Consider the following 22,705-nt stretch of genomic DNA (forward strand, 5'->3'; position numbering starts at 1 on the left):
CCTCCTGAGTAACTGGGATTACAAGGATCCACCACCATGCCTGGCTAATTTTTGTATTTTTAGTAGAGTCAGGGTTTCATCAGGTTGGTCAGGCTGGTCTCAAACTCCTGACCTCAGGTGATCTGCCCGCCTTGGTCTCCCAAAGTGCTGGGATTACTACACCCAGCCTACAAATATCATTTTTAAAAATTTGAATTATATAGAACTCAAAATTAATACAGTGTTTAAAAAGGTGTACACATACCATTGATCCATCGAGCCTCCGGATCATGAAGCACAAAGTCTTTCCTAAAGAGGTCTTCTAAAGACAATCTGGTTTCAGATGAATTTGTGAGTTCATCTAAAATAAAGGAAATTCTAGATTAGATACCTATCTTATGTTCGTTTTTTAAAAGGAACAAATTACAAAATTTGAAATAGTTGCTCAAAAAATATATTAACTAGATAACAATATAAAAGTGACCATTTTGACATGGTTTTTAGCATTTGAACTTTGTTTAATGACTTTTTAAATAAATGAAACTATTTTTACTATTAAAACTGTCCTGATCTTGTACAAATTTTATAGAGCAATCCCATGTTATATATTAGTAATATAATATAAAATCAGTTAAGAATTCCTGTTGTACATTGTATCTAAAAAGGCAGATCTTCTATCATTTAACTATAATTCAGCCCCTTTCCAAACTCATGTTGACATATTCTTTCATCTGAAATGTACAGTTTTGATGTAAAAACCAAAAACGGTAGAGTTGAGGAACTTAAACTGTATGACAAAACTCTCAAGTCAGAAAAAAGTTCACCAAGTAAGCAGAATAATTACATACGTCCACCAAAAAATTAGTACAAAACAAATAAAAAGTAGATTTGACATTTGACTTAAAGTTCAAATAATAAAATACTAGAATATTAATGATAAAGCACATGTTTTATACTAGCCTTTGATAAATAAGCTGGGTGTGAACCTCTTTCTATATTCTAATATCTAAGAAATGGAGCGATAAAAGGGCTCGAATACTAAAATCAGGCATCACAAACACCCTTTTAGATGCAAGAGGCTATAGACAGCAATATTGCATTTTCTTTGAAAATTAATAGTATTGTTTATTTGCTGTATAAATTCGTCTTTGTAACCTTTCAGCTGTGACCTTCACTCTGGTTTAAAATAAAATGTCAAGGATATGTACTAACCTCAATACTTATTGCAGCAAGAGCTTTGCTTTTTTCTAGCTAAAAAGCTGGGGCAAAGAGTCAATAACTTCAAATGCAATTCCCTTTCAGATAAATTAATCATATATTTAACCTACAAAATAACTGCCAAGAAAAAATTGAAAAAAAAATTATAGTAAAAATAGTGAGAATTGTTTGATTCTAATTTTAGCATAAGACATTGTGATTGTATAGAGACTTGCAAAACAAAATGCTCTTAGGTAATGATAAGCATTTGATCATTTGCCTGGCAGTCTGACACACCAGAATTTTTAAATTCATTCATAAATTTTCTAATTTCATTCAAAAAATTTCAAGGTTATAAGTGCAGTATTGTAAATGACAGAAGACATATTTCTGTCCTGTGCTGAGGTGTTTGCACATGCTTAACAAAAAATATAATAGATGTAAGGCCGGGCATAGTGGGTCACACCTATATCTCAGCTCTTTGGGAGGCCAAGGCGGGTGGATCACTTGAGGTCAGAAGTTTGAAAACAGCCTGGCCAACGTGGCGAAACTCCATGTCTCCAAAAATATATATATAATACAAAAAATTAGGCTGGTGTGCTTGTAGTCCCAGCTACTTGGGAGGCTAAGGCGGGAGAATTGCTTGAATCCAGGAGGTGGAGGTTGCAGTTAACTGAGATTGTACTGCTACACCATTATACTCCAGTCTGGGTGACAGGGTGAGACATTGTCTCAAAAAAAAAATTACATGTGTTACATGTATATATACATACACACACACACACTCACACACACAGACATGCATATATATATATATATATATATATGTCTGTATAAGGATATCGTCAGGATAAGGACACTAAATGAGTGCTAAATGAGTTTGGAAACAGAAAGAAAATGTCTCAAAAAAAAAAAAAATCAGAGAAGGCCTCAAATATAAAATGACCAACTCTCATTAATTCCTGGATAAGAATGCAAAATGGTACAGCCACTTTGGAAGATAGTCTTTTTTTTTTTTTAATAAAACTAAACAAATGCTTATCATACAATCCAGTAATTAATCATGCTCCTTGGTATTTCCCCAAAAGAAGTTGAAAATATATTAGCTCAGAAACACCCACACACAAAGTTTGTAGGAGTTTATTAATAATCAGCAAAATTTGTAGGCAACCAAGATGTCCTTCAGTAGGTGAAGGGCTAAATAAACTAGATAAATTTTTTTAAAGGGTTATTATTCTGTGCTAAAAAAAAAAAAAAAAAGAGCTATCAAGCCATAAAAAGACATGAAGGGAACTTAAATGCATATTACAAGGTGAAAGAAGCCAATAAGAAAAGGCTACATAATGTATAATTTCAACTATATGACATTTTCAAAAAAGCAAAACTATAGAGACAGTAAAAATATCAGCAGTTGCTAAGAATTGGGAGGGAAGGAATGAACAGGTGAACACAGAATTTTTAGGGTGGTAAAGTTATTCCATATGATTCTATGATGGTGGGTACATGTCCCTATTTACTTGTCCAAACCCACTGAATACACTCCACTGAAGAGTGAACCCGAATGGACTTTGAGAGGCAATGATGTGCGAATGGACTTTGAGTGGCAATGATGTGTCAATATATGTTCATCAGTGACAGCAAATGTGCCACTCCGGTGGGGAATTTTGACAACGCGGGAAGCTATGCATGTTTATAAGGCATGGGGTAGGGGCAGGTCGGGGGAAGAGAATATGGAAAATTCCTGTATTTTTCACTCAATTTTGCTGTGAATATAAAATTCAGCTGAAAAATAATCTATTAGCAAAAAAACCTATTTTAAAAAACCCTGCGTATTACAGGTTTCAAAAGGCAGAGGAAGGGAATAGTAAGGGTAATGGAGTAAGAACATTTGAGATAAAAGGATAAGTGTTTGTTGTTTCACAAGCCAAAAAATGTCTTAATTCCAGATTTCAGCCTCCATCAGAAAAGTACGGTATTTTAATCAGATGAGCTCATTTTATTAGGGGTTCAGTAATATATTTATTCTATGAGACCTATATGTATATCAAACCTTGGTTTTATTGAGATAAATTTCAAAATTTTTAAATTTCTCTATCACATAAATTTACCATTATTTTGTCTAATCAGATCCCTTCAATTTTTAGAGAATTATATTTTATCATATATATTTGAAAAATATTAATTTATTGGATACGATGAATTTAAATAGGTAAAGGTGGGAGATAGGCATGTGCTTATTTCAGTGAGAGAGATTATGCTAGCAGAATCTGTTAAATAAATGATCCTAATCTGTTAAATTAAAAAAACTGTATTATATATAAATCTTTTATATTCATGCATCTATTTGTCTTCCAAAAATATTTAGTTTGTTCCTAACGAGTTCCACATATTTCATTTACATTTTAAGAAAAAAGTGAATTAATAAAAAATAAGGCTGTAAGTAACACCGCACCAAAAAATCTTATTTTCAAAAAATATTTTGGTAATTTTCAAACATGACATCCTTCATGTGAGCTTTAAAATCATATTACAACTCATTCAAATAGAAATTTTATTAAACTAGCACTATATATATTATACACATATACACACCCAGAGGAAACTATATATACATTATATAAACACTATATACATATACACACCCAGAGGAAACTGGAAAATTTTAAATATTGCACAACATTAAGGCTTTTCATTCAGAACTATTCCATCCACATTTTATGTACATTAATACTACTTTATCTTTGATTTTTCATATAAGTCCTCAAATTGAATTTAGCACAAAGTATATATAGCTCGGTATTGTGAAAAGAATATTTCTCATTCTCAATCTAAATTACTTTTATATCCACAGGTTAATGATTACATTATATACCATATATTTTCTTAAAAATTTCAATAATTATTGAGTTATTTGCTACATAATTATATCAACTGTAAAAATATTATTTTATTTATATATTTATTTTCCAATGTCTAAGCAACTGGTTATACTATGCATGCATTTGCTTCCCAGGTAATTTAAGATTCATATGGAGTTGCAAGAAATATTACAGAGAAATTCTGTGTACCCTTCATTCAGTTTCTCTCAATGACAAGTAACATCCTGGATAATAATATTACAAAAAGAAACAGGCATTGATATGTTCCATTAACCTTATTGAGATTTCCTCAGATTTACATGTATTCATTTATGCATGTGCGTTCTTGTGTGTTTAGTTCTATGCAACTGCATCACGTGTGACATGCACCACAGTCAAGAACAGTTCCATCACCAGCATCTCTTGTGCTATCCTTTTATTACCACAGTCCCAGACACGGTCCCTTGGTAACCACTGCTCTATTCTACATCCTTAAAATTCTGTAATTTTAAGAACACTATATAATTGGAATCATACCATACCTAAGTTTTTGGATTGACTTTTATCACTCAAAATAATTCCCTTGAGATCTATCCAAGTACAGTAGTTGAGAGCATCAATAATCTATTCCTTTTGATGGCTGAGTAATATTCCAGGGTATTAATACACCAAGCTTTGTTTAACTCTTCACTCGTTGAAGAACACTTGAGTTATTATTACTTTTGGTTTTGGGATATTATAAAGTTGCTATGAACATTTATTTATAGATTTTTGTACAAACATAAATTTTCTTTTCTCCAAAACAAATACTCAAATATGCAGTTGCTGGGTCAAATGTTAAGACATAATTTTATTTAAAAATTCCACATGCTTTTTTAGAGTAGTCGTACCACTTTACATTCTCACTAGCAATGTATAAATGATCCAGTTTCTCTACATCCTTGGCAGCATTTGACGTTATTAAAAAATGGCTATTCTTGCATATGTGTAGTGATATACCCTTGTGGTTTAATTTGCATTTCTCCAGTAGCTAATGAGGTTGAACATCATTTAATGCATTTATTTATGATCCACATATAATCTTCAGTGAAATATCTGAAGATTATGTCATTCATCCATTTTCTAACTGAATTATTTTGTTTGTGTGTTTGTTCAACTACTGAATTTGAAGAGTTCTTTGTCTATTCTAAATACAAATCCTTTGCCAGATATGTGAATTTCAAATATTTCCTTCCAGTCTATAACTTGTCTTTTCACCCTCTTCAAAAAATGTTTTGCAGAGAAAAAGGTATCATTATTTATGAGGTCCAGGTAATCAATTTTTCCTTTTATGAATCTTGCTGTCAATTCTAACAGTTTCACCTATTTCTTTTTTTTGAAACTTTTTCCTAAGAAAGGTTATAGTTTTATATTTCACATATTAGTCCCTGCTCTATTTTGAGGTACTTTTTATATATATTCACACATGGCATGAGGCTTAATATAAAGTTTTGTTTGCTTGTTTATTTTGTTTTGTGTCTATGGATGCCTAATTGTTCCAACTTCATTTTTGAAAAAACATTCGTTGAACTCCAGTAAATTATTTAACTAGCTTGAATGTGAAAGATGACATTGAACTGGACAAGGTGGCTCATGCCTATAATCCCAGCTGCTTCGGAGGCTGAGGCAGGAGGAACAGTTGAATTTAGGAGTTAGTTCAAGGTTAGAGTGAGCCATGACTGTGCCACTCACTACTGCACTCTAGCCTAGGCAACAGAGTGAGACCTAATCCCTAAAACTAAAAAATTTATTTTTTTTAGGAAAAAAAAATGTTGAATGATCATAGTCTTAGTGATATTCCTTTTTTGCCTTTCTTGCTATCTTTAGGTGAGGAAGGGAATATGGCACAATTTTTGTTAAATAATTATTTACAAATAACCTAATTATTTGTGTTAGGAAATTCCTATTGAATCAATGGAAACACAGAAGGATCCTGTAAAAGGGTTGATTTTTAAAAATTCTATTTTGCATTTTATGCTGTCTTTGTAAGACACTGTATACAAAGGAAAAAATGGAACACTAACCACACATAAGGACTTAGACACTCTAAAAGACTGCATGTTGAGTTCAGAACTATGATTTCAGGCAATCAATGAACATAGTTAAAATTGTTGTGTTAAAATCAAACTCTTTTACATATATATATTTTCTCCTGTAACACATTGATAAAAAATTACATAAATAAAATATCCTATTTACAAGCACCCTATATGTCTGTAACAAAATCCAACCAACAATGTTGAATTATTATTTTTATACTGTTAATTATGTTAACCTTTTATTTAAATGTTTACATTTATGTTGATGAATAAAACTACACAGTCCTTTATTTTCCATTTTGCATTATATAAATCACTTAGAATATTAACATGTTTATTCAATATTTTTGAAATTGTATTTATTTTCTGCATTCTGGAATAGTTTAATAGTTTTAATAATAAGAAGATTTTTTTCACTCCAATTGCCCCTGGAACTTATCCTAAAACCAATTCTTCAAAGTAATTCAAATAATCCTAAATAAATCTTCTGTCTAAACAATAATCAAAAGGAGAGATATGTGCAACCTACAAATTAATTTATTTGGCTTTATTCAATACTGAGAAAACTATATGCTTCATTCATTTCTTTGGGTTTTCTTCTGCTTTTTTCTTGCTTTCTTTGTTCCTTTCCTTAAATTTTTCTTAGCTGCTAGGTATTACCCCTGAGGTCTCTTGAATTTTTCATTCCTAGAATAAAGACTCCTTCCTTATACATATAATGAATAATTAAGATTCTTTTTTAATAGCCTCCAAGACTAACTTCTATCCCCTAGCTCTTTTTATGAATGAGCTTTCCCCGTGTCTCATCATAATCATCTGGGGCATTCATCCTTTGCAATCAATCCTCTCTCTTCTGAATGTCCCCCCAGCCCTACTGGGTATTGGTATCCTCATTTCACAGTTACAGGCTCAGCAATCTTGACAAAGACCACATGGCTACTAACTGGCAAAGCTGAAATTTGAACCTGCATCTCTCTGACTTTTTCTTCATTAAGCTATAGTGACTCCTAAAAAATAAATTTTCTTTCCTTTTCTCCTTAATAGTGTCTTGTGACAAGACAATATACAATTTTATAAAAAATATTTTAAGACTATTATTATTGCCTTTTAGCCACAAGAACCTTTCTTCCAACTGAAATCCAACTCCTTAGAGAAAGCCCCTCTGGACCTTATTAGCATCCCATTCTGCCTTAACTTGCCCAGGAATATAACATTAGCATATTCTCCTTTCTCAAAGAGAGAAATGTCACAGCATTCACTACAACGTAGGATTTTTTTTTTCTTTCTTCAAGACAATTGTCTACAATATGCCTTAAATTCCAAGCTTACCCCCTGCTCCTTGTTACAGGTAATTTAGAGTTACAACTGAATTCTGTCATCAGCAAACATTTATTACACACATTGCAATCTAATTTAGCAGAAACTTAATTTATATTAGAATCAGACCCAGGAAGAATCACTGCGAGAAATCTTACTATTTAATACATTTAAATAACTTTCTCGTTATTTTTACTTAGCAAACAGAGAAAACTGGGTATCAATCATTCATCTCAATCACTCACACTGAACAATGAGAAGGTGGCTCAGAAGAAAAATGACATAGATTGTAAATCATTTTAAGAGATGTTCTTTCATATAAAGCTTGTTTCTTATTAACCTTTAGAGAAAATTTCTAAAATCAATACTTAGTCCCTAATATAAAAAATATTGCTAAAATTGAATATGTACCTCTCATAGACTGTTCCCTTTACTAGCAAGATGTTTGAGAATATATCTCATCTCTAGTAATTCTGTAACTAAATATAAGGCACAATTATACATATATATATATATACATACATACATATATACATATATATACACACACATATATATAGAGAGAGAGTGTATACATGTATGAAAGTCTGAAAAACCTAATGTATGTTAATAGTTGCTATTAAAGATGTACATATTTGTTAATCCTATAGGATACTATGTTACAATTATGAATAGTGGCACAAAAATTCAAATAAATGCATGTTTTAACAATTCACAATTATTTTCAGACCTAGAAACAGAACCCTCATTAGTTAAATACAAGGTATTGTATCTTAGGTAAAAAGTTCAACTTTGGCAATATGAATGTGGCAACAGAACTGAAATTGAATAATTCACTCCATGTTCATTTCTCTGCTCTATTTGGTCATTTAAGATCATAGACTGCTATGGGTATTTCTGTTCTTTCTTCCAAAAATCCAATCTTGCTTTCAAATGGCCTTTTGAAATGAGTTAGCTGCATAATCTTTGAAGAAAAAAAGAAAGTTCTTCAGCATTCAACTGAAGAAAAGCTAATTTATGACTTTAAGTTCTTGGTACCTCTTTGTTGAAAATAATTGTGTTAGTTTTATCTAGTTTATTCTTGATATTAGAGGTTCAGAAATATTTCTTTTAATTTAAATCTTATTCAAAATAATTTCCTATTAAAACAGAAATAGAAAGAAAAATCTAATCAGGTAGTTATTCAAAATTTCCCACAAGAAGAACAAGCCATTTTCCTTTCTGCTCACATGATTCTCTTTTAGCTGGGTTTTCCCAGTACTATCCCCTCTATTCCCAGGACTGTGATTTAAATATTTATTTATTCTTATCATTTTCTTCATTTTCCATGGTTAGTGTCATATGGGATAGTCTAGTGCATTTCCATTTTAAATATTATTGAATGGCTCATTGAAATAACATCACTTCTACCCCTCCTTGCAGAGCTAGTTGAAACTACAGAATGCAAATCACAATGGTCAAGATTAAATTCTAGACTTTTCAAAATATCTGCTGTTTGTATATTCTCTAACTAGTCACGAGATCCTGAGGTTTTGTTTTAGTACTTAACATCTGAAATATAAATTCTATTCTTATTTTAGTTTTTTATTTGCATTCTTTTCTTTCCCTAGGATGCTGAAACTTTAGGCATCAGATGAAATATTGTCTAAATTTATGTCATTTGAGATCAAGATAAGATCGCAAGTTTGCTTTTAATGCTTTCTAATTTATCACCTAGAAAATGAACAAAAGTTTGTTCTTTCCTACTTAAGAAATTTACAGTTTTTAATGTAAATTTAAGAACTAAAAGTACATAGTAGATAATATGGCTTGGCTACGCTTCCACCCAAATCTCATTTTGAATTGTAACTCCCACAATTCAAAATGTGTTATGGGAGGAACCTGGTGAAATGTGATTGAAATACAGGAATGAGTCATTCCTGCACAGTTTTCATGATACTGAATGAGTCTCACGACATCTGGTGATTTTTAAAATGGGAGTTTCCCTCCACAAGCTTTCTTTTTGCCTCCTGTCATCCCTGTAAGATGTGACTTGCTCCTCCTTGCCTTCCATCATGATTGTGAGGCCAGCCCAACCTTGTAAAACTGTTAAGTACAATAAACCTCTTTCTTTTGTAAATTGCTCATTCTTGGGTATGTTTTTATCAGCAGTGTGAAAACGAACTAATCCAGTAGGAGAACAGAAAAAATAAAAAGATACATCCTGGTATATTTTGCATAGATGTTTTGGGTCATGTTTTGTTTTGTGTTTCACATAGAAGAAGACTTATATGGAAATCACCAAGCAAAGTACTCAGATCATTTAATTTAAGCCACTGTCTTTATTATTAAAATGTAAGATAAATAGAGCAATATAACTTCAAATTGTTCAATTTCAGACACACAAAAAATGTTTTTCATTCTCTTGGACTATTTGTTACTTTCTTTTTATTTTATTTTATTGCATTTTAGTTTTCGGGTACATGTGAAGAACATGCAAGATTGTTGCATAGGTACACACGTGGCACTGTGATTTGCTGCCTTGTTATTTTCATAGTTGTTCTCTTTGGCCAAAATGTTTGTACGTGTATTCTCAGATTTACCTTTAGAAACACAATATGAAGTTGCTTCTTTATAGTTAACGGAAAAATACAGTGAAATGTAAAGTCTATCCAGAAGTCTCTTTTCAGAGGTGCATTTAACTATGCTGACTTTGTAAGGTTCAAAATATGAATCACAAAAATAATAATCTATAATTCAGGCTCTTCCATGAAGGAAACCAAATAGCTTGTCCCTTAGTATTGTGAAACCTAATTCATCCATTCAAGAAAAAGTCAAAAAGTCAATCACACCACATCTGTCTTTATAGTCCCAGGAAATCACCTTTGTTCCTCTTGGCATACCAAGGATTTCCTTTTATATCGCGTTTTTTGTTTTTTTTTTTTTTTTGCCTTTTCTTAGTCTTTCTAATCTCTTATTACAGCAATAACTAGGTTTCTTGAAAAGAAAAAAACATAAACAAAAGAGTACGGTCAATTTCTCATAAATTTTACTAACTGGAATTACTTTTGACTCAGATTATCCCAATAGCTGACAAAGCCTAATAACACATACTCCTTTATTTAAATTCTTTCCTGGGTCAGATAATCATCCAATTAATGTTCTTTCCTACCTGAGTATATTTCCAAAATGAGACTTCTGTACAGAAAGCCATATTTTAATTATAAACACATTTTTAAAATTCAACATGGGGTAAGTTACTAAATTAAGACCAAACTGTGTCTATATTAAATAGAATGAGGAGGACAGCTGATAAATAAGATATTATTTATTATCTGCTTCTTTCTTTTTTCTCCCCAAACTCTGCTCTCTTTTAATCAAATATAGAAATAATTTTTAGGAAATTCATACTAAACACATAAAACAAAAGCATAAACTGCAAGAAGTTTACCTCTTACAATGCCTTCACTTTTCCTGCAGTGCCCAGCACACTGTAATAAATCTAATTTCTGCTTCTCTATTCTCAAAAGGGGATAAGCATGATGCTGCAAAAACACTGATCAGATTTAGAAGGTCAACCCTTCACTAGCAGGTCTCGTTGGCTAGATCATTTATTTACGTATCTTTTTTTCTTTTTTTTTTTTTTTTTTTTTTTTTGCATTTGCAAAGACAAACAGTTGGACTAAATCACACTATATCCAGCAGTGTTCTAAGGACTCTAGTGAACTCTTTCAGGACAGAGAAGAGATGAGGGAAGGACAGAGGTCATGTGATCAGATCTCTTCAACCAGAAAAATGCTGCTTTCATGTGTTTGATTCTTTGCATAGAATTGCATTTGAAGCACTACACATACATGCTTGCTCACAAAAAAAACATATAAACACTCAAGATGAACCACAAACTAGCGTGCATCTCTTAGGATCTCAAATTTCTGGTACATTTTATACTGGCTCTTTTCCTTTTCAGCAGAGATTCAAAGTGCTCATCAAATAAAGAATATACTTTTAGGTTCTGAAGGACTATTACTAAATTTTACCTCAAACTTATCATCTCTTGAGTACCTAAGTCAAGAGCTTCAGGATTTACTCATAGTTTTAATTACCTAAATTAGTCAATTTTTCAAAATGCTAATCATTCTCAAACCTCTTTTTGAGACCTTTTTCAAATTAACATCTCCAGAATATGAGTAAAGAATCTAAATATGAAAAATGTATTAAGGCTTTTCACATTCTGAGAAGAACATTCACACATTGTTACACACACATTTGTATATACATGCACCTGAAATGATGTTATTCTTTTACCCTAAAGTGTTATGGCTCTATGAAGTCATATTTAAGTTCATCCTTCACATGGGCTGTTTGCTTCTATCACATTACCATGACCAAATTTTTATTCCATGTCTTTATTACCCTACAGCAGAGGTTTCCAGGGTAAGGTTTGTGGACTTCAGGAAGACAGGGGCCACAGAAGTCTAAACTGTATTTATAATAACACAAAGACATTTTTGTCCTTGTCCATGGGTTGAAATTTTCACTTGTGATGCAAAAGCAGTGGTGAGTAACACTCCAGGCACCCTTTCCAAACAATTGTCATTCTATTCTTTATGGCCATATATTCTCAATTTAAAAATAAACCAGTTGCAGTTAAGAATTAAGTAGTAAAAAAAGAATTATTTCTACTAAATCTTGACTCTGAAGATCTTTTTAATATCTGTGTGGTGAAGTATGTCAAAAAGCGGAAAAGCATACGGGCAGTTGCCTGAGTTATGCACTAAACTCATCACGTTGTTTCTCATGGAACAGTATTTCTACTGGAAGGAATGAGTAACAAACTACAATTATTGAGATTTAAGTGTTTGACAGATGTTTTTCTCCAAAATGAGGTAACCTTTTATTCACAAAACCCACAATGGGCTGTATGTGCTACAAACAATCAAACTCAAGCTTTCAAGCAATAAAAGAAATTTTAGAAAACTGATATTCTCTATCTTAGTTTGATAATTTCTCAATAATTCTCTAGTAAGCTTTTCTAGTGAAATCATCAGTAAAATTAATCATGATTTTTAAAAAATGTACAATCACATGTCACTAAATGACCAGGGTATGTTCTGCGAAACATGTCATTAAGTAACTTCATGGTTGTGTGAACATCATAGAGTATACTTACACAAACAGAGATGCTAAAGCCTACTGCTGACCTATGCTGTATGGCACAGCCTATTGCTCCTAGGCTACAAACTTATACTGCCTGATAGTGCACTGAATACCGCAGGCAATTGTAACATAATGGTAATTGTTTGTGTATCTAAATATTGAAAATGTATAGTTAAAATACAGTATAAATGATAAAAAGGAGTACACCTGGATAGGGCACTTTAAGAATGGAGCCTGCAGGATTGGAAGCTGCTGTGAGTAGGTTAGTGAGTGAAGCAGCAAGTGCTGATGTTGAAACTACAGCCAGTTATCAAGAAGACGTAGCTAGGATCATTGATGAAGGTGGCTACACTAAACAACAAATTTTCAATGTAGACAAAACAGCCTTCTATTGTAAGAAGACACTATCTAGGATTTTCACATTTCTAGATGCCATTAAGAACATTTGTGATTTATGTGAAAAGGTCAAAATGTCAACATTAACAGGAGTTTGGAAGAAGCTGATTCCAGTCAGCACTGATAATTTTACGAGGTTCAAGACTTCAGTGAAGGAAATAACTGCACATGTGGTAGGAGCAGCAAGAGGATTTGAATTAAAAGTGAAACGTGAAGATAAAACTGAACTGATACAATCTCACAATAAGTCTTGAATGGATGAGAAGTTTTTTCTTACTGATGAAGAGAAAGGAGAAGTTTCTTGATATGGAATCTAGTCCTGACTAACATGCTGGAAACACTGTTGATACGACAACAAAGGACTTAGAATATTACATGAATTTAGTTGTTAAAGAAGTAGGATTTTAGAGAAGTAAGTCCCATTTTGAAAGAAGGTCTACTGAGGAGAAAATGCTATCAAACAGCATTGCATGCTATGGAGAAATCTTTTGTGAAAGAAACTGCCAATTAATGTGGCAAACTTTATTTCTGCCTTATTTTGAGAAATTGTCACAGTCTCTTCAACCTTCAGCAACCACTATCTTGTTCAGTCAGCAGTCATCAACATCAAGACAAGATCCTCTATCAGCAAAAAGCTTATGATTTGTGAAAGGCTCAGATCATTATTAGAATTTTTTAGCAATGAAGTAATTTTTATTTAAGGTCTATCTATATATATATATATTTTTTTTTTAAGAAAGAGTCTCACTCTGTCACCAGGCTGGAGTGCAGTGGCATGACGTCAGCTCACTGCAACCTCTGCCTCCCAGGTTCAAGCAATTCTCCTGCCTCAGCTTCCTGAGTAGCTGGGACTACAGGCATGTGACACCAAGTCCAGCTAGGTTTTGTATTTTGTTTTATTTTTTGGTAGAGACGGGGTTTCACCATGTTGGCCAAGACAGTCTCTTATCTCTTGACCTCATGATCTGCCAACTTTGGCTTCCCAAAGAGCTGATGTTGCAGGTGTGAGGCACCACACTTGGCCAGGTCTGTCCATTTTTATAACACACAATGCTATTGCACACTTATAACACACAATGCTATTGCACACTTAACGGACTACAAATGCTATAAACATTAACTTTTACATGCAGTGAAAAACCAAAAAAATTGTATGATTTTCTTTATTGGAATAGTTGTTTAATTGCAGTGTTCTGAAACTAAACCTACAATATCTACAAGGTATGCCTGAATTTACTGAGAACTTAGTTTGTAATAGAAACTATCATGAATAATATAGTAAATGTAGAAAGCAGTGTAGGTGGTAAAGATAGAAAGCTTATTCTAGGCTTCAAATATAATAAAAAATCCAGGTGGATCACAGTAAAAGAGGCCATCACACATGTTAATTGTGTTGGTAATGGTTTGTTTTCAGAGTGATCCTGAACAAAGAAGCAGGCAGCTTCCAGAGATGATTCCTCCATAGAAACTTGGGGGAAAATAATAAAGAAAAATGGTAAGAATACGCTTTATCAAAATTCTAGGAAGTGGTCAAATGTTTACAGAAGTCAAAAAATGCTGAAAGAAGAAAAGGCAACTTAAAAACAGAAGAAAAGCTTTGTGGGTTTTTATTTGCCATTATCCCAGCCCTCTCCCTGCTGGGTGATGACATTTAACTTAGCAGCCAGCACTCAGCATACAGAATCTTGGTTCCTAGTTCTGGAGCAAATGGGGTAGAACTTATCTGGAAAAAAGAATGTAATTATCTAGTCTAAGCTGGGAGCAACCTGAAAGACTGTCAGAAGGCTTTTTTTCTTTGTTACATCTGACTTGAAACCTACTTTTGGCAGAAAAGTAGCAAATATTCCTCAAGGCATTGTAAAGCAGTTGAATAAGCCATAGCTATCTGAGCCAAAAAAAAAAAAAAAAAAAAAAAAAAAGAATGATTATAGTTGAAGCATAAAACATATCACCCAAAGCTTGGTAGAAAAATCTCAAGAGTTTCTCTGAGAAATTAGGGCTTTCGAAGTGCCTACACACATTGAGGAATTTAGAAATCTACATGCATTCCCAAGATAGGACGAATATTCTGAAAAGACCTGAGAAAATGCTAAGCTTTCACCTCTGGCTGAACTACAGGCCTAGTAAGAGCAGGAAGTAAAGATTAAGGTAGAGTTGTAAATAGACTCAGTGTTTAAGTGCCAAACACAGAGCTAATCTGAAAAGGTATGTTACCCTCTCTGTTTTTTTATTTCTCTTAGCCTCCATACCCCAGCCCCCACCAATAGCCACATTTGCCTCCCAATATTCAAGAACATATTTGTTAAAAAAAAAATCAAACAGGAAACCCTAGCTAACACAAGCTAAAGAACAGAGACTTCAGAAAACACACATGGTGAATAACAGTGATTTTTCAAAAATAGTTTAAAAGATTCTACCAAAGAACACAAACGTAACTACAGCCTACAGCAAGCAACAAAAGCCAACCTAGAAAAGGAAGAAAAATTTGATTTTAAGAGTCCCACATTGTAATATTCAAAATGTGCACTTTTCAATCAGAAATTGTAAAGCATGCAAAGAAATAAGAAAGTATAGTCTATTCACAGACATTAATGGAAACTGCTGCTGGGGAGGCACAGACATTTTACTTAATAGAGAACGACTTTAAATCAATTGTCTTAAATATGCTCACAGAGCTAAAGAAAACCATGAATAAAGAGCTAAAGGAAACCAGAATAACAATGCATTTAAAAAGTAGAAAGTATCAACAAAGAGATAAAAATTATTAAACACATACACACATAGAAATTCTGGAGCTTAAAAGTATAAGGACTTATATACAAATTTAGTAGAAGAATAAAACAGCAAATTTGAGCAGGCAGAAGAAAAAACTAGTGAAAATTATGATAGATCAATTAAAATTACCAGTATAGAAAGCACAAAGAAAAAAGAATGAAGGAAAATGAGCAGAGCCTAAGAGACATTTAAAACACCATTATACTTAGCAACATAAAAGAACTGAAATCACAAAAAGAGAGATATGAAAAGGGCAGAAAAAGGATTTAAAGAAATTACGTCCAACAATTTGCCAAATTTGGCAAAATACATGGAACTATATGTTCAAGATGTTCAATAAACTCAAAGAAAAATAACACTGAAAGATACATTCTAAGATACATTATAATCAAATTATCAGAAGATAAGAACCAAGACATGATCCTGAAAGCAGCAAAAGAAAATCCTGTTGATACATATATGGGATTCTCAATAAGTTTAACAGAGATTTCTCATCAATAAATATGCAGACAAGAAGAAAGTGGAATATTTTTAGAGAAAAATAGCCTGCCTGCCTACCTACCTACCTTCCTTCCTTCCTTCCTTCCTTCCTTCCTTCCTTCCTTCCTTCCCTCCCTCCCTTCCTTCCTTACATTTTTTTCTTTTCTTTTTTTTTTAAGGTGGGATTTCACTCTTGTTGCTCAGGCTGGAGTGCAATGGTGCAATCTCAGCTGACTGCGGCTTCCACATCTTGGGTTCAAGCAATTCTCCTAAATCAGCCTCCTGAATAGTTGGGAGTACAGGCTCCTGCCACCACACCCAGCTGTTTTTGTGTGTGTGTATTTTCAATAGAGACAGGGTTTCACCATGTTGGCCAGGCTAGTCTCAAACTCCTGGCCCCAGGTGATCCCCTCACCTCAGCCTCCCAAAGTGCTGGGATTACAGGTGTGAGACACTGTGCCCAGCCAAGAAAAGAGGTTTCAACCAAAAATTCTGTATCTAGCAAAATAATCACTCAAATGAAGGAGAAACCAAGACATTCCCTGATAAACAAAAGCTGAGGAAAGTTAAGGGAGTTTGCAGTAAGTAGAACTGCCCTCCAAAAATGTTAAAGAAATATTGCAGCATGAAATAGAAAAATGTTAACAATAATTTGAAGCCATATGAAGACACAGAAAACTCTAGCAATGATAACTACCTAGGTAAACAGAAAAGGCAGTCTTATTGTATATTTGGCTTGTGACTCATCTTTATATTTTCTATATTACCTATAATTTAAAAGAAAAATTTATAATAATTATAAATTTAGATTAATGGTCACAATATAGATAGATGTAATTTGTGATGAAAACAATACTGTGTGGATGAAACTGTATAAAAACAGCGTCTGTTTATGTGATTGAAGATAAGTTAAAATTAATTCAAACTAAATTGTTATAAATTTAAAATATGAATTACAGTAATCAGCATAACCATAAGAAACAATCTGCAAGAGGAAATGAGAAGAGAATCAAAGAAGGACACTGCAAAAATAAATTAAACACAAAAGCAGGCAGCTTTGAAGGACTTAAAGGAAAAAAATTAAAAGACAGAAAATAAATGGAATAATGAAACAATTACTTCATTTGAAGAAACTAAATGTAAATAAATGCAATTCTCCATTCAAAAGGCTGAAAATGGCAGACTGGATTTTTTAAATTCACTTACTTTATTTCTAAAGATGCAATGCATTGAGAGTAAATGAATGAAAAATACATTCTATGCAAACTATAACCAAAAAAGAGCAGAAATTGTTATCCTATTATCAGAAAAAATAGACTTTAAGTCAAAAATTGTTATGAGAAGAAATGATACTATATATAGAAAAATGGTCATTAAAGAGACAAAATAATAATCATATATGTATCAAATAGTAGAGGTGCAAATTATACACTATGGCTTGAATGATTGTGTTCCCCTTTCAATTTCATATTGAAATTTAGTCTCTAAAGCAATAGTATTAAGAGGTGTGAACTTTGGGAGGTAATTATTAGGGCCCTACTCTTATGAATGGAATTAATATCCTTATAAAAGGTCTTGAGCTTGAAGGGAAAGGAAGACTGTCTTTTCCTTCTGTTCATTCTGCCATGTGAGGATGCAGTATTCCTTCCCTCTGGAGAGTACAGTTCCAAAAGGTATCATCTTGGAACCAGAAAGCAGCCCTCTCCAGATGCCAGTCCTGCCAGAATCTTGATCCTGGACTTTCCAGCTTGCAGAACTGTGAGAAATAAATTACTATTGTTTATATTACTCAATCTGTGGTATTTTGTTATAGCAGGACAAATGAACTCAGACATTATATGAAATAAACAAGTTGCTAGAAAAACACAAACTACCAGACTTATTCAAGAAGAAATAAAAATCCTGAACAGATGTATAATAGGTAAGTTACAAAACACATTAATCAAAAACCTTCCTAATAATAAAAAGGCTAGAAACAGATGAATTCACTTGTGAATTCTAACATTTGGAAGCATTAACACTCATCCTTCTCAAACTCTTCCCAAAACTGAGAGATTACTTACTATCTTATTCTATGAGGTTAAAATTATTTTGATATGAAAGCTAGACAAAGACAGCACAAGAAAAGAAATTAACAGATCAACATCGCTTATAAATACAGATGCAAATCCTTAAACTATGTTGGAAAACAAAATTCTTCAGCATATAAAGAGGATTATACACCATGAACAAGTGGGGTTTATTCCAGGAATATAAGAGTGCCTAAACAAAAGAAAATTAATGTAATACAACACATAATAGAAAAGGGAGAAAAACAAATAGTCGTCTCATCTCAATTTATGGATAAAATGTATTTGACAATATCCAACACTCCTTACAAAAATATTTTAAGAGCTGGAAATAAAAAGAATCTTCCTCAACAATCTAAAGTGTAACAGTCACATTTCCAGATTTCAAGCATTTCTACAAAGCTGCAGTAATTAAAATAGTACAATGCCAGCATGAGGACAGATACAGAGATGAATGGAGTAAAATTGTAAGCCTGGAAATCACTCGTATATCTGTAAGCAAGAACAATCAACAAGGGTCACACTCCCATAATTAGTAAAGAACAGTCTCTTCAATTGCTGGGTGAAATGGTTGTTCATGTGCAAAAATTAAAGCTAGACTCCCTAACTCACACCGTATTAAAAACTTAACTCAAAATGATCAACCACAAAATCATTTTAAACCATAAACTTATTTAAAAAAAAACAAAAAGATAGATCTTTGTGACCTTGGATTTAGCAATGCATTCTTAGATATGACAACAAAAGCATAAACAATGGAAGAATAGGTAAATGAAGAACTTTGTGCACCAAATGAAACCATTATGAAAGACATAACCTGCATTATAGAAGGAAGTATATGAAAATATGTTTCTGACAAGAGATTAATATCTGGAATAAAGACCTCCTGCAACTCACTGTCGGTAAAACAAGTCGCTTAAAATGGGCAACAAGCTTAAATAGACATATCTTTAAAGAAGATACATGGCCAATAAGCATGTGAGAAAATGTTCAATCAACATTGTTAATCATTAGGGAAATGCAAATTAAAACCAAATGAGATTCTACTTCATATCTCTTTAATGCCCATAATTAAAAAAAACACAGAAAATAACAAGTGTTTCTAAGGATATGGAGAAACTGGAACACATGAATATTTCTGTTGGGAATGTAAGATGGTTCAGCTGCTGTGGCACACAGTTATTCGGAAATTTAAACACAGAATTACTATATGACCTAGCAATTCCATTCCTCGGTATATAACCTCAAGAACTAAAAACATGGACTCAAACAAATACACACATGTTCACAGTAGCACAATCTGTGGAATATGCATACAACGGATTGCTAGGAGCCATAAAAAGGAATGAAGCACTGTTATATGTGACTTGGTAGATAAACCTCTAAAACATGCAAAGTGAAAGATGTTAGACACTAAAGATCATATATTACTTGATTCAAGACGTTAGACACTAAAGATCATATATTACTTGATTCAATTTATGTAAAATATCTAGAAAAAGTAAATCTTCAGAAAACAGAAATAGACTGATGATTGCCAGGGGATGAGGGAGGTGGGATATGAGGAGTAACTGCTTAGTGGGTACAGTTTCTTTTTGGGATGATGAATATGTTTTGGAACTAGATAGAATGGGTGGTTGCACATGATGTGAGTGTACTGGGTGCCACTGAATCGTTCACTTTAAAATGGATAATTTTATGATATGTGACTTTTATCTCAATATTTTAAAAAATAATAATATCAGGAATTTAAGTTAGGCAAGAAAGATAATGAATGTCATGTGGAGAGATAAAGCCATTCAAGTAACTAGAACTCTCGAACACTAAATAATAATTCACATAAAATAGTTAATGTACTTGCTCTGTTTCTCTAGTTACATAGTTACTGAAGATAACTCAGCAAATGCAGAATAAGCTGCGAGTATTGCATTGGAGGTCTTGACCCCACGCAAGTCAAAATGTGATCCACAGATTTAAGGTACAGTCTTCCATTCAAGTAAGGTTGTCTCCAAAGTCTAGTTTCACTGATTCTAGTTTTACTAGAGTTTATCAGATTGGACTTCAAACTTAATTGAACAATCTTAGACCAAGACAAACAGTGCAGTTAAATTAGCCAAAATAAAGAACAAACATTGAAATTGCTCTAGCTAAAATTTCATTTTCCTGATCAAAGATACAAAGTGGGATATTAGTTTAAAATACTGTTAAATAAAGGTTTGTTGTTTTTTTTCTTTTTACTTATACAGTCTCTTTTTACAGATGAACTCTGTAATACAGGTGACATTGGTTACAGTTTAAAACAAAGGAATTTAATGTTAATTGCATACGCATAGCATCATGGGAAATAACTATGTATTAAAATATCCTCGTCCATAAACACAGAGCATAAATATGTATTACAATATTTTTTCCCAGGTGGAGTGGGTAATTGTATATCACACTTTCTCTCTTTCTTTTTCTTTTTTTTTTTTTTTTTTTTTTTTTGCTTTGCTTTTCTTTCTTTTCTTTTTGACAGAGTCATGCTCTATTGTCCAGGCTAAAGTGCAGTGGTATGATCATGACTCACTATAGCCTCAACTTCTCAGTCTCAAACAATCCTCCAGCCTCCTGAGTAGCATGTGCCAACACACATGGCTTTTTTTTTTTAACTTTTAGTTGAGATGGGGTCTCACTATGCTGCCCAGGATGGTTTTGAAGTCCTAGGCTCAAGTGATCCTCCTGTCTTGGCCTTCCAAAGTGCTAGGATTACAGGCACAAGCTATCATACCCCACCATAACTCTCTGTTTCATGGAAACCTGACTTCTCAGAGACAAGGCTATCTAATAATACATTAGAGGACAGAATGTCACATTTTTAAATGAAATTTCTATTAGGCAGAAGCAAATAAAATATATGACACGATATTTAAAGTTCTATAATAACATACAATTTTATATAATGTGGTATAGGATAGAAAATGTGAACTTGTATTTTATCATGGGTATTTGAAGTCTGAAAAATTATGAAACCAGAAATAAAAATACATACAGAATTTACACTTATGATTTTCAACTTCCCACTTCTGTCACTGCCTCCTTTTCTGCCCCTTGTCCAAATTTTTAACACCTCCATCCTCAGTTGAATTATTTCTCTGCTATGCCTTCCCTTTTAGAAATATACAGAATTACTTTGCTAATTACAAAAATCATGGAGAGGAATAAAGCAGAAATTTATTTTTCTAAAACATTTTTTGCTCCATCTTCCATGGGTGTAAGAATGTCTTAACTTAAATGACAAAGATTATGACACATGTCAAAACCAAAAGTTCCTGAGATAGTCATCCAGCATCTCTGCCTTCTAGCTGTGTGAAATTAAGCAATTTACATCAACTTGTAAGATTCAAATGAACACTCTAGAATGTAAATAAACAGTATCTATGCAATATTTGTGATATGAGAATAAACAAAATCTATGCAATATTTGTGATATGAGAATAAATAAAATACATGTAAAGCACTTAGTACAACATCTGGCAAGAAGAAGGTATAAATAATTGTTAATAGAGTCTCTTTTGACTCTTGTAAAACTAAAGACATTATAATATAAATCAAATTCATCATTTATCTGATTGGACACTCAACATTATGAGAGTAACTAAGGGAATCAAATATGGCTTAAATATAGAAATGAAACTATAAAGCAAAGACAAAAAATGTAACTACTTTTATTCCATTAATGCCAGAGGAAATTATTTTTTGTTCAACAGTAGAGATAAATCAGTTTTTAAAAGCAACAACTATCGATAATATATGGGGAGAAATTGTTAGAATCTGTGATTGTTTTCTCTGCAGCCTGATTATGCATGGATAATGCTACATTGAAATCTGTATTCAATCTGTGCTGTTCTTGAAAAAAAAAAAAAAAAAAAAAAAAAACAAGCAGAGACACATTAGTTTATGCCTATCAATACAACACATCTTCTGTTTTAATTCAACAAAATAAACAATTTGCATCGTGGTCGATGCTGATGTTTACAAGTAATGCAAATCTGAAAATCTGTAAAACTATTTTCCCCTCATAAAGCATATTGGGGATAGTTTAATCATTGCTTTGACATTTTCAAACACAGGTCAGGTGTTTAAATGACATCTGTTAAATTACAGATGCCAGGATATTGTTTGCCATATAATATAACATTTTAACTAATTATAACCAGGAACTGATATTTTGTTAGAGCATAATAGCAACTAGAATAAATTTTTGCATAACAATAACAAATCAGCTGTCATCAGTCCAATAAAGTCCTTAATTTTATTAAATGCTTTCCAGGAAACCATATATATATATATATATATATATATATATATATATATATATATGTACATGGGGACTACATGAATCTTTTTAGAGCCCTCTTTTAAAGGGTCAAATCATTTTTTT

The 22,705-nt window shown here is 32.5% G+C and overlaps 1 protein-coding gene across 3 annotated transcripts in view; it reads right to left on the reverse strand.

Annotated features, from left to right (window-relative positions):
• DPP10 (dipeptidyl peptidase like 10) overlaps positions 1-22,705 on the reverse strand; it is a 1,392,171-nt gene that overhangs the window by 484,502 nt on the left and 884,964 nt on the right. For all 3 annotated transcript variants that reach the window (XM_074399881.1, XM_074399880.1, XM_003931538.3), the window contains exon 3: positions 245-340. In XM_074399881.1, the coding sequence (XP_074255982.1) occupies positions 245-340 (96 nt within the window). The remainder of the gene's footprint in view (positions 1-244; positions 341-22,705) is intronic.

The sequence above is a fragment of the Saimiri boliviensis genome, chromosome 5 (genome assembly GCF_048565385.1).
Source record: "Saimiri boliviensis isolate mSaiBol1 chromosome 5, mSaiBol1.pri, whole genome shotgun sequence".
Lineage (NCBI taxonomy): Eukaryota > Metazoa > Chordata > Mammalia > Primates > Cebidae > Saimiri > Saimiri boliviensis.